Below are 12746 nucleotides of genomic sequence, written 5' to 3'. Positions count from 1 at the left end.
CGGGGAGCGAGCAGCATGGGCACAGGAGCCACGGAGCCCCGGCCAGCAGCACCGGGAAGGAGGCCACAGCCCCGGCAGGGAGCCCTGCACACACTCAGCTGACCCCATCAACTTCGAAGCATCACCCCACCGAGCAGCAGCTGTTCCCAGGCCCCACGGCAGGAGTAGAGACCCCCTTGGCAGCTGGAATTTGACAGTGACCACTGGGAGAAGGGGCTGCAGGAGGGTGGAAGCTGACGTGGAAGATCTCTGCAGTTTTCTGACTCCCGCTGAGCTTACTGGCTTCCCTCCCTCACAGGGATCGGGCCTGAAGGGCTTCAGTGGACCTGGCGATTGCATGGAACCCAGGCCCCTTGAAGCCCATGTTCATTTGGCTGTGACTCGGGTTCTGGGGCTTCCCTGCCGCAGAGGTCGAGGGGCCGCCTTGGGGTCTGCTCATGAGCCACAAGGACCCCGTCTGCTCCAGACTGGACCATTTCAAGCAGCCAAAGAGGGGCCCCCCAAGAGCTGGCAGTCGGCAACCCCACGGGACTAGAGGGCCAGAATGGAGTGACCTCCCCCTTCTAAGGGCGCTGGGCAAGGCAGAGCCTCTGTGGCCCAGCTAGTGACAGGGAGACCCAGGGACGCTTTCACCGGGGCCTCATTCTGTCCCCTTGTACTGCGGGAAGTTGGTGTGGGACCTTTCTCACTGGCCCTGCGGCAGCACGGGCCCCTATGCCCTTGGCAGGTGGCACCGGCACAGGTAGGCCAGGCCGCTGCTGGCCCCTCCGTGGGCTGGGAAAGGAGTGGCCACGGTGACTAGCAGCCGCCCAGCAGGCTGACAGCCCGGCCCCCGGCTCTCTGCACCATGAAGTGCTCCCTGCGGGTCTGGTTCCTCTCCGTGGCCTTCCTGCTCGTGTTCATCATGTCGCTGCTCTTTACGTACTCGCACCACAGCATGGCCGCCCTGCCCTACCTGGACTCGGGGGCTCTGGGGGACACTCACCGGGTGAAGTTGGTGCCCAGCTACACGGGCCTACAGCGCATCAGCAAGGACGGCCTCGTGGGCAAGAGCTGTGCATGCCGCCGCTGCATGAGCGATATCGAGGCCTCTGACTGGTTCAACAGCCACTTCGATGGTAACATCTCCCCGGTGTGGACCCGAGAGAACATGAACCTGCCACCAGACGTGCAGAGGTGGTGGATGGTAAGCGGTACTGGCCCTCCCTGGCACCCCTGTGGGGCCCTCTCTCCAGGAGTCTGTTGCTGCCCACCTGGAGTCACTCCCAGAGCCCCTGGCATCTGTGCTGTCTGCTTTGTGACCCGCAGAGCTCTGACAAGGCTCAGAGCGGGGTGATGAAGACCATGGACTAGAAGGACAGATAGTGGAGGGCAGAACTGACCTTTGGCCCCCAAGAGAGAAACCTAATGCTTTCTAGTGTCTGGGGACCAGGCATGGTACAGATCAGAATAGGCCCTGCCGTTGGGCCAGGCTGGTGGCATAGAGCAGTGCAGGTCCCATATGAGGTTATATGGGGACAGGAAGACCGTGGGAGGGTGCTGCCGCCCTTCGTGAAGGAGGAGTGTGCCCTCCTCAGCTGCAGACGCTTGCCAAGACATCACCACTGGAGCTTCTGACCTTTTCGGAGAAGCCAGACATGCAGATTTTTTTTAGCTAAAGTATCTTAATTTATCAGAGAGTTGGACAGTGACTAAGGAGGATAGAAGAATTGATGCCTTTGAGCTTTGGTGCTGGAGAAGAGTATTGAGGGTACCATGGACTGCTAGGAAAACAAGCATATTCATCCTGGAAAGGGTCAAACCGGGCTGCTCCTTGAAGGCAAGGATTCTGAGGCTCCGTCTAACATACTTTGGACATGTTGCAAGGAGGGACAGGTCCTTGGAGAGGGACATCTTGCTCGGTAGGGTAGAGGGACAGCGCAGAAGGGGAAGGCCCCCTATGAGGTGGATTGATTCAATGATTGGGGTAACCGGGATGGGTGTTTCAGAGACTGCGATTGGCACAAGACAGAGCAGAGTTTAGGGCTATTGTGCATAGGGTCGCTATGAGTTGCAAGCGACTCGACGGCACATAACAGCAACAACATCTTAATTTATAAATGGTAGGGCAGAGTCATTTGAAACAACGGGTGTGCCACCCACGTGGCTCTTTACAAGTATTTGAAAAGACTTTCCTCCGAAGCCCCATATGGAAGGAAGCCTTGTAAACTGGGAGCTGGAGGGCATGAAGGGGGCAGGTATGCCCCTGTGTGCAGCCCTGCCCTGGATCCCACCACTTTTCTGCAGCTTTAAATCCCTTTACCTTGCCTTCTCTCCAGAGCATCCTCCCAGATGCCAGGGCCCTCTGATTGTCACCTGACATGAGGGTGGAGCAGAATTTAGCCAGGGCCAGGGCACCTCCAGTCCCCCCACTGGGCAACGTGGATGTCTCAGCTGGGAAGGGTAGAGGGTGGTGGCACCTTCTTCTCACACGCGGGGAGGCTGTAAGCAGGAGCAGCTGTTATCAGGCTTCTCAGAGCAATGCCACACAGCCTGCCCTCCAGGCTAGCCTGCCAGAGTCCCTCCAAACCAGCAAGTCTACAGGGCAGAGGTCGATGGGTCCGGTCAGCCCAGGCCAGTGCCCCTGTGGCCTGGAGCCCTTTAAAGTCCCGTTTGTTGTTCCCTCAGTAACAGCTCTCAGTTTGTGACGGATCAAGGCTTGCCCAAGGTCAGAGGTCTCCGTGGTGACCGCCTCCAGCCCATGGGAGTGCAGCTAGCTGCCTGAGAACTAATGGGTGGGCGAGAACCAAGCATATGCCTGAGCCCAGTCTCCCCTGGTGCCACAAACCTAGGATTCCAGTCTCACTGCTCTTGGTGGTTGGGGGGTGAAAGCAAGGGGAGGCCAATTTGATTCTGAAGATGCACATGCTTCCCTGCCTCTTTAGGAAGACCATAGCCGCAGGCACCACTAGGCTTGCTTGTCCTGTGCTTCCATTCTGAGTCCCAGGAGCGCCCCCTGTAGGCTAATTGTGGACATGCCCCTATACCCCTATGGCTTTCCACATGAATTGCACCAGGCCATGCCCTCTGGGACTCTGCTGCCTGGGAAGCCAGCAGAGCGGGGCCTCTGTGCAAGATTATCTCAAGACTTTGCTCTACTTAGTGGCTCGGTCAGCAGGTCCCTCGAGAGTGGGATCCTGGGAACCTCCAGGGCACCCAGGGGCTGGAGGGCTTTTAGGGAACTAGTTGACAGTAGGTGGTGGGAAGACTATACAGTTGATGAGAGATAGGAGAGGAGTGACCTCAGGGCTCAGAGAACCCTGCTCCCTGACAGTCTTGGAGGGCAGGGCAGGGCCAGGGAGGAAGGTGTCATTTCTCCCCTCTCCTACCTCCCCTCTCCTCTCCCCTTCATAGATGCTGCAGCCCCAGTTCAAGTCACACAACACCAACGAGGTGCTGGAGAAGCTATTCCAGATAGTACCTGGCGAGAACCCCTACCGTGTCCGGGACCCCCACCAGTGCCGGCGCTGCGCTGTGGTGGGGAACTCGGGCAACCTGCGGGGCTCTGGCTACGGACCGGAGGTGGACGGGCACCATTTCATCATGAGGTAAGGCTGGCGAGCTCTGGGGTCCAGCGCCAGCCTCCTCCAGGAGGGACACTAGTCCCCTCTGGCCCTGCCTGATAGCATAAGAGGGATTTCTGGTAGCTCAGAGGGTAAAGACTTACACAGTCAACCCAACAACAGGCGGTTTGAATCTCCCAACTGCTCTGCAGGAGAGAGAAGAGTGGTCTCCTGCCGATGCTATTTTCAGCCTCTGTAAAGCTGCTGGAGGGTCAGCTATAAGCCATTTCCAACCCAACAGCAGTGAGTTGAGTGGGTGTTATCAAGAGTTGCAGGCCGGTGGGGGCCGTGTGCACGCCAACACTGGGCAAGCACCCAGAACCTGCTGAGACAGACTCTGTTTGGGGTGCAGGAAGCAACAGAATTCCAATTCCACACTTTGCTGAGGCCCATGTTCAGTTTCCGAGGCTCTGAATTCCTCTGAAAAGAGCTGAAACAGACTCCTGGTTGATGTATAGTGAAAACTCGCTCCAAAGGCCCTTCCCACCAGCTGGGCCCCTCAGCAGTTGGGCCATGAACATAGACTCTGGACTGAATGTTGCCGTTGACGGCGACAGGCGTTCTTCCCAGCAGACAGGCTGAGAGAGACAGGCGACCTGGGTAGACAAGGGAGCTGTCCACTGCCTGGCCGTCTGCTGTACCAGAGTCTCAGGGTCAGATCACAGGGCTCTCTGCCTGTCAGTCAGTCATCCAAGAAGGGGATGTGTGTGCGTGTGGGTACTCAAGGGGAGGGCAGGATGATCCCTCCAGACAAAAGCACAGAGCAGTCGAGCCCTGGGAGTGAGCAGGAGACGGTGGGAAGAAGCAGCCAGAATAGAAGCTACTCACTCTGCTCCTAAACCCGTGGCTTTTCTGACTTCCTGTCTACCCTTGGCTGAAGACAGAAAAAGCCACACAGCAGGGTCCATCCACACCCCCTCCTGTGGTGGAGGAAGAGTCTTAATAAAGATACTGGAAATGCCCGTATTCGCTGAGTGTCTTCTAGCACGAGCATCACTGAAAGGCCAGGTTTCCCAGGAGGTGGGAGGAGAGGCTTTGTCTTAGAAACGGTTGCTGTCTCCATAGCAACACCGAGGCAGCACTACATCTCTGAGGCTTTCACATTCCTAGCAAAACCTGTGCGATGTTGGAAAATTGGAGGGGGGGGGTGGGAGCAGAAAGGATAGTAGGCCCCATTTAGGAACTCAGAGCTACCCGAGATGTCCCCATCCCCCACTTGCCTGTACCCAGGAAGGGAAGAAGAGCAAGGTGGGAGCTAGGGAGACTTGTCGGCTGAGATGGGGAATGATGCTTCCAGCGCAGCCAAGAGAAGTTGGATTGTCCCTTCATGCCTGGAACCTGCACCTCCAACACCCTCCCTGGGCTTGTGCTCAGAGAGAGAACTTGCACTATGCTTCCCGGCCATGGCTAGGTTCAAAGGACATAGCGCTCAAAAGCCAGGGCTGCTTCAGACACCAGGGCAAGAACCAGGCACGCTGCTCCCGCCTAGGGCCCAGGCTAAGAGTGTTGGTGTGGACCCCGGAATAGCTTTCAGGGAGTCGTGATCCAGATGGTAGCTGGCTGGCTGCTGATTGGTAGAAGGCGCCAGATGGCAGTGGAGGTGACTCTTTGCTCACAGGCATATCTTGATTTGGGACCAGCAAGGACACCTCCCATCCGAGAAGCCGGACCAATGTCACACCCACTGGGAGGGCAGGGTTACAGTAAGATGATGGCTGGCTCTGCCTGTCCCCCTTCTGCCGCCTGCTTCCTCTATACCCTCTGGACACCACCAGCCATTCTGAACAGAGCTGCGCTGTTCACAGATCAAGCCACAGCTCCAGTGGCCACACCTGGTAGACCAGCAGACACGCCCAGAACGTGAACTGCTCTTTCAGAACCAGTCGCCATCAAGTGACCTCAGCACGTGGAACTCCGGGTAGAACTGCGCCCTGTAGGGTTATCCGTGGCTGAGTTTTCAGGAGTCCATTGTCAGGCCCTCTGAGGCATTTGCAAACCTCTAGCCTTGCAGTTAGTTGCCACATGGGTTAGCCATTCGTACCACCCAGGGATTCTAATGTTGTGGTTGTTGGGTGGGTGCTGTGCAGTCAGAACTGACTCCTAGGTGACCCTTCTGTGGGGTTTTAGAGCCAGTTAACCACATGGGAGGAGAATGCCCATTCTTCTACAGAGCAGCTAGTGGATTCGAACCCCATGCCTTGGGGATTGCAGTGCAGCTTCTTACCACTTGGCCAGCAGAGCTCCCTAAGGGACTCTAATAGACATTCCAGAATGTTTTATAAATATTATACGAAAGGAACTAGGCAGCCAAGTGCCAGGTGCTGAACAAGAATGTTTGTGTACCCTTCTCAGCCTTCAGGTATTTCTAAGTCAGAGACAGATGGAATTTTCTGGAACGCTTTGCCCCCATGAATCACAGAAATCATCTCATCCTGTCCTCTTCTGGCCTCCTTCCAAGGCTTGGCCCCTCCAGAATGAGTCATTGAGAACCTCAGAGCAGATTCCCGTCTCCAGAAGAATGCCACGCCCCTTCCTCTTGCCTTGGACACTGTGGAAACCATCTTTTGGGGGCTCTGATTTCATTTATTCCTAGACTTTTGGAAGCTGATGCTTATCCAGCAGCTGGGAGGGATTGAGGGAGGTGACGGCCTGGAGGCAGAGAGGGACTGGAGACTGGCCAGAGAAGGCCTCATGCAAGCACTGGCTGTGAGCGGGATGGAAAAGGCAGTTGCTGGATCCTCAGGAGCAAGTTGGGGACAGTGGCAGCCCTTTGAGTTGCAGGACAGCTTTGTCCTATCCAGCCCAGATGATGCGGAGTTCATTTCTTAGAGTGAATCTTGGCCCAGGCCCCAGCCGATCTGAGTGTCACAGTTCCGCTGCTGCCCTTCTGTCCCCCAGGCAGCCGAGAGAGACTTGCTCACTGTTGCCTCTGGCACTGAACCCTGTTAAGGCTTCCTCTCCAGCCCACCCCTTTCCGTACAAACCTTGCTAAATTAATCATAGACTGACTTCTCAGCATATGCAAATCTACTTCACTTGTTTTTGTTGTTACATGGCATTTCATTATAAATGGAATATGCTAACATTTATTAGCCAATATTTTATGGTTTTGATACCTAGCATACCTCACAACTATAAATAACATGACTGTGAATATCCCTGTATAGTCTTTGCACACTTGTCCAACTGATTATATTTTTTCTTTTAAAAATTGTTTGGTTTTGGTTTGGTTTTTCCAACTATTTTCATCTAGTAGACTTCTGGAAATGGAGCTCTTGGGTCAGCATATACACCCAGCTACATTTTTTTGTTTTACTAAAAACACCAAATTGTCCTTCAAAACTTTTGTACCCATTTCAGCGGGATTTCTTCTCAGTCTCACTCTCTCATCCCTGCAGGATGAATCAGGCACCAACCGTGGGCTTTGAGCAGGATGTTGGCAGCCGAACCACCCACCACTTCATGTACCCGGAGAGTGCCAAGAACTTGCCCGCCAACGTCAGCTTTGTGTTGGTGCCCTTCAAGGCCTTGGATCTGCTGTGGATTGCCAGCGCCCTGTCCACAGGGCAGATCCGATTGTGAGCCCCTCTGTTTGTCGGGAAAGCAGAGTCTGTGTGACGGGGCCACCTTGGGAAGGGCCTTTCTAGGACTTTACCTGAGAATTCCGAGAGAAATTCTGGAAAGGAGGGAGACTCTTGGAAGGAGAACTAAAAATGGTGTTTTAGCTGAGGGCACAATTTGTGCTGTCCTTCCTGCATGGTGACATCCAGCGTCCAGGTGACGGAAGGGCAGCCTTGTCCTGGCCTCCCATCCAGCTCCTACCTGTGGGAACAGCTGTCTCATCACAGCAGAGAACCATGGGCAGTTCAGTTCACCATTTGGGTTTTTGAGCAGACTTCTTATTTAAGGTATACTTGACCTACCAGGCCATTCACTCGTTGAAAGTGTACTCTTGAGTGGCTTTTAGTCTGTTCGCAAAGTTGTGTCATCATCGCCTCCCCTAGTCTTGGAATTTTTTCATCACCCAGCCAACACTTCTGCTTCCCTCTGCCCCCAGCTCCAGCCCTGCTGCGAGCTGACAGCCAAGCCCTGCACCTTCCTCACAATTCCTAGCATATCCAGGCCCATCTTTGTGCCCAAAGCCCCAGTTCACCTCACCAGAGGTCTCTCTTGACGACCCTCTGCCACATCAGCCACAAAGTCTTGATCCTGCACTCAGTCCCTCATGCCGATAGGTCCAGAGGGATCCAGTCAGAGTATGTTTTGTTGAGATCCCAAAAGTTTTCACTGACTAAAGATTGCTAAGCCTGTCTTCCCCGTCCATCTGAGTCCGGAATTGCTCTTGAAACCTCTTCACCACAGGTCACCCTGCAAGTGCTTGACCTTCTGGTACCGCTTCCAGCTTCACAGCAACACAGACAGATGGCTGCATAGCCATACCATTCAGCTGTCACCCCTCTCCAGTCCTAGACAGACACTCACCTACTCTCCCCCGCAAGCATATTTTTTTTAATAAGTAAAAGATATCTTGACTGGCTTTAGGATGTTCGTTACTGTGTTTGGGAGAAAGGGGTTAAATTAGTGTTATGGGCCTAGGTCTGGCTAATCGGGAAGGTGGGCCTTCTACCAAACCTGAGTAGTGAGAATCATTTTGGGCAGAGGACAGAACACAGGGTGGGTTGAAGGTGATCAGCTGACTCAGGAGGAGAGCTCACAGTGGAGAGTGGTGGAAGAAAAGTTGATTCTGGATTCTCTCGAAGGATGTGGGGAGCCAGGGAGGGTTTTGGGCAGTGATGTAGGTACTGGGTTCCACAGGGCCACTTGATAGATGGCTTTCTCTCTGCTTGCAGCACCTACGCTCCAGTGAAGTCGTTCCTTCGAGTAGACAAAGAAAAGGTGAGCTCCCCACCTCTGTGATGGAAGTGGGACTGGCCTGACTTGTCCTGTCCCTTGGGTGTCCCCTGCTTCCCTTCTAGATCCTTTAGAGTCTCCATCTGCTGGTGGCCTGACCTCAACAGAGGACATAGGAGCTGCAGGTCCATTGCCAGGCATGGAGGAACAGGCAGAAGCTTCCCCGAGCCTGACCTGGGCCTCTAGGCCCCCTGAAGACCTCACATGTGGTTGCTGTTTCCCCTCCAGGTCCAGATCTACAACCCAGCCTTCTTCAAGTACATCCATGACCACTGGACAGAGCATCACGGCCGCTACCCCTCCACAGGAATGCTGGTGCTCTTTTTCGCACTGCACGTGTGTGATGAGGTGAGTAGGGCAAACCGGACCGGAGGGCAGGCTGTCCTCAGATCTCAGCGGAGAGCCACCAGGGCCCTGTACCTTGTAGGTGGAAACCAGGCAGCTCTGTGCCCCATGTTTAGATCATGAATTACAGACCTGCTTCCCCCAAATGTTGCCACTGTTGTGGTTGTTCCAAAACCTGCGATCACTTCATAAAAAGTTACATTTACTTTAAAAATTTGCAGGGAGTTCTGGCGATACAGTGGTTAAAGCAGTGGGAATGCTAATTTGTGATTGGACACCTTGAATGGGATCAAAATGTAGTCCATAAAGAGTATACAGCCCTGAAACTCTTTGGGGCAGTTATCCTCTGCCCTGGAGGGTTTTCTGCTACAGACTGGAACCCACAAGGGCTCACTGCCAAGATTTCTTTTTTTCTTGTTATTATACATAGTTGCTATGACTTAGTATAATGAAAAAAATAACCCTACATAAGTAGAATGGAAACAGTGTAGTTAAGATGCAGCCCGGTGACTGATTGGGAGTCTCAGGCTCTTCTGTGTGAAAAATAGATCATTCATCCAAAGAACCACATTCAGCTTTTGACCAGGGCTCTTGTCTCTGAAGGTTGGTTGCTCTGCCCAGTTGACTGGTTTCCCAGTAAATTCTTTGTTGTGTAGTTTTGGGCCCTTGGCTGCTTTAAAAAAATCAAGAAATGAAAAAGGACGTTTGCGAGCACGGGGAACTGCGGTAGACCAGCTCCAGACGGGGCTCCAGGTCAAGAGAGGAGAGCGACAGTGTCCCCCCTCCTCCCAATGCCCGGTGGTCCAGGGCGCCTGGAATGCGTGGCTGTCTGGTTCCCCATCTGCACAGTCACCCACGCGGGGCGTCCCGTGCTTCCCCGCAGGTGAACGTGTACGGGTTCGGGGCTGACAGCCGGGGCAACTGGCACCACTACTGGGAGAACAACCGGTACGCGGGCGAGTTCCGCAAGACGGGCGTGCACGACGCGGACTTCGAGGCGCACATCATCGACATGCTGGCCAAGGCCAGCAAGATCGAGGTCTACCGGGGCAACTGAGCAGGGCCTCGCCGCAACCCTGGAGGCCTCTCCACGAGGCACGCTCCAGACTGCGGGCCCCGAGGGCGGGGGCCTGAGTACAAAGGGGCGCTCGAGCCCTGCGGGCGATACGGGGCGAAGCGAGGCGAAGCGAGCTCGGGGCTGGACCAATCATGCTACAGTTCAGCCGGCACCGGTTTGTATTCGCCAATCACGACACTTGGGATGGAACCAATCAGCGCCGCAGTAGAGTGGAGCCGCTGATGCTTCTAACCAATCATGCGAATTAAGGAGTACTTCCGGCGCGAGGCCCTTTTCTTCTCCAATCGATGGCCTTGGGAGGCGGGCCGGCGGCCCTTCGAGTACCCTTACTACCCTATGCTTTTGGATAGGACTTTATTTTGTGCTTTTAAGATGTCCCTGCCTCGTTGAGGTACTTTTCTCAGGCGCGAGAGGAAAAGTGTATCGGCCACTTGCCGTCCTGATCCCACTGGGGGAATAGAGGAGGAGGTGGCGGGTGTAGGTGGTGGAGACGCAAAGGGCTCCCCCTCTTGCGGGCGGCCTGGCCTCGGGATCGGATCCCCGCCGAGGCCGCCGGCGTCTGGCGGTTTAGCCTCAGTCGTGTAGCTTAGGTTTCTTGGAAGTTCGCATTAACCCTAGGTGGAAACCTAGCTCCCCCAGACCCCTGTAGGCCCCGGAGAGGCTCTCCAACTTGTTTTATTAGGCCCGATGAGTGAGTGTAAATCCACCAAAGAAATGCAGTCACCGTGGACCTCGCGGGGGCCCCTCGCCCTCCCTCCTCCTCTAGCCAGCCTTTGGCCACCCTATGGAATGGCCTTGCTGACCAGGGCCGTTAGTGCCGTCCCCTGCGTGGGCGTGGAGTCCGCGGAGGCTTTGGCTCTAAATCACAGGGTTAAGGTACAGGGCAGGGGAGACGGAAGCCCTGTCACATCACATGCAAGGTGCTTCTCACTCAAGTGTACGTCCGCTCAGTCCTTACTGCCACCCACATCCGCCCCCGTGTCCCGCCCATGGCCCTGGGCTTCCTCACCAGCCGTCTCGTTGCTCTGAAAATAACCAGATAATCATGTCATGAGTTCCTTCCCTCTCTGCCTGTGTCTGTCTTACATGCATACGTGCACACACATCTTTGTCTCTAGGGAGAAGGAACTACAGGTTGAAAAGGTTGGCGCCTTTGCCTGGCAGCCTGGTGCATGCACCTTGCTTCGCGCCCACCCGAGAGAAGTAGGAAGCCTCGAGCCTGGGGGTGGGATTTGCTTTGGGCACATAATTAACCCAGGTGTGGCTAACCGACAAAGGTTCTTTTTCGGTTCTGAGCTGGTCCTGCCTCTAGCCGGGAGCTGAGTTGGGGAAGAATAGACTTGTTCCCTGCATGCTTCCTCCCTCAACACCTGCCGGTCCCTGGCCTCCCCCCACTTCCCATTTCCTGCTCCAGGCGGGCTGGGAAATTGACTGCCAGGGGTGACAGCTGGAAGCTGCTTGCATGATTGAACCCAGCTTAATTCCCAGGAGGAAGCTGGCTGCGGATGGTATTCTCACCCTTCAAGGTCTGGGAACTTCAGGAAGGGGCAGAGGGCTTCTGTGAAGCTCACAAGCCTAAAGGATCTCCCTAAATCACTGACAGCCACCACCCTTTTTCTTGGTGAGTCACCCACCACGCAGCCTTCTGGCCTTTATATAGAGAATAATGACCAGCAGAGATTACTGGAGGAGGGTTGAGACACCCCACAAAGTTAATATATTGACAATGTTGTGTAAGCCCGTTTCTTCCCAATTCCCAAAGTAGGAGTAAAGAATGGGGCTGGGTTTGGGGGACCTCTCACCAGTGTCCCCACCCCTTAAAGACAAGGGACCAGCTATTTCTGCCAGCCTCATCTCAGTGCTTCCGAAGAGGTGGTTTTGAGTGTTTAGAAAGTCAAAACAAAACAATGCAATGATGCCAAACAGTATTGAACTGAATAATTTATTCTTTTTCTTCCTTTTTTTGCTTTTTATTGAAACGTATTAATAAATCCCCATTCTGAAAGAGATAGGTCCCAGCATCTAGCCCATATCTGCTTTTCAGCAATAGTTATTTAAATGAGTATTTTTTATTTTCTTCCCTTTTTCTCTTTGTGAATTAAAACAACAAAACTATATACTCCGTCTCTGTTCTAAATGTGGGAAGCTGTATCAGAATGTTCTAGGGGTGGGTGGGGAGGCTCCAGGTGTTGGGTAAATGCTCCAGAACTTTCTCCTCTGAGGCATGAGGAAACTAATTTCTTGCCACCAGACCCTGAGGCTTCCAGACTCCTTAATTGGAGGGAAAGCCTTTCTCACTATTATCTCCTGGAAAGGAATGAATTGGAAAGGGTTCTGGCAACTTCAGTGGTGGCTGGCCTGTAGCCAAGTGCCTGTGACCCAGGTCTCTAGCATCTCTGCTGCATTTGGGGATGTCACAAGTGAAACTGAGGGTGGATGCTATGCGCTTGGTCACCCAGCCCTCCCTGGGGGGTGATCTAAGGTGGTTTTTTGGTGTGGTTCCCTGCTGTCCCTACACACCCTCTACTGGAGTTACCTCCTTGGCCAGCTTTGCTCATCTTTGTGTCTGAGCACTGGGACCTCGGGACCCAGGTGGCAGGCAGTGCCTCACAGTTGACGCTGCTGTGTTGATGGTATTAAAGATGTTGATCCAAGCAAAGTTCCAAGCAGAGGTGCAAGCAGTAGTGGACCCACCAAATGGGTTTTTGTGTCTAAGTCACTGGAGGTGCAAGTTTCGCTCTCCTTGCCGCAGGCGTTCATGTACACAAAGTATCCAGGTTTTCTGTACTTGTACTGTTGGGGGAACACTG

General features: G+C 54.2%; 1 protein-coding gene across 1 annotated transcript; it reads left to right on the top strand.

The window, feature by feature from the left end:
• The first annotated feature begins 831 nt into the window (after positions 1-831).
• ST3GAL2 (ST3 beta-galactoside alpha-2,3-sialyltransferase 2) lies at positions 832-9976 on the top strand. Its single transcript, XM_006878618.1, has 6 exons — positions 832-1186; positions 3394-3587; positions 7001-7180; positions 8453-8498; positions 8742-8861; positions 9742-9976. Exons 1-6 carry the CDS (start codon positions 848-850, stop codon positions 9913-9915), a joined length of 1053 nt encoding a protein of 350 aa, XP_006878680.1. The 5' UTR covers positions 832-847; the 3' UTR covers positions 9916-9976.
• Positions 9977-12746: the final 2770 nt, after the last annotated feature.

The sequence above is a fragment of the Elephantulus edwardii genome, unplaced genomic scaffold, assembly GCF_000299155.1.
Source record: "Elephantulus edwardii isolate Elephantulus edwardi_28Jun2011 unplaced genomic scaffold, EleEdw1.0 scaffold00001, whole genome shotgun sequence".
NCBI lineage: Eukaryota > Metazoa > Chordata > Mammalia > Macroscelidea > Macroscelididae > Elephantulus > Elephantulus edwardii.
The sequence above is the reverse complement of the archived record's forward strand: the minus strand, read 5'-3'. Positions and strand labels throughout refer to the sequence as shown.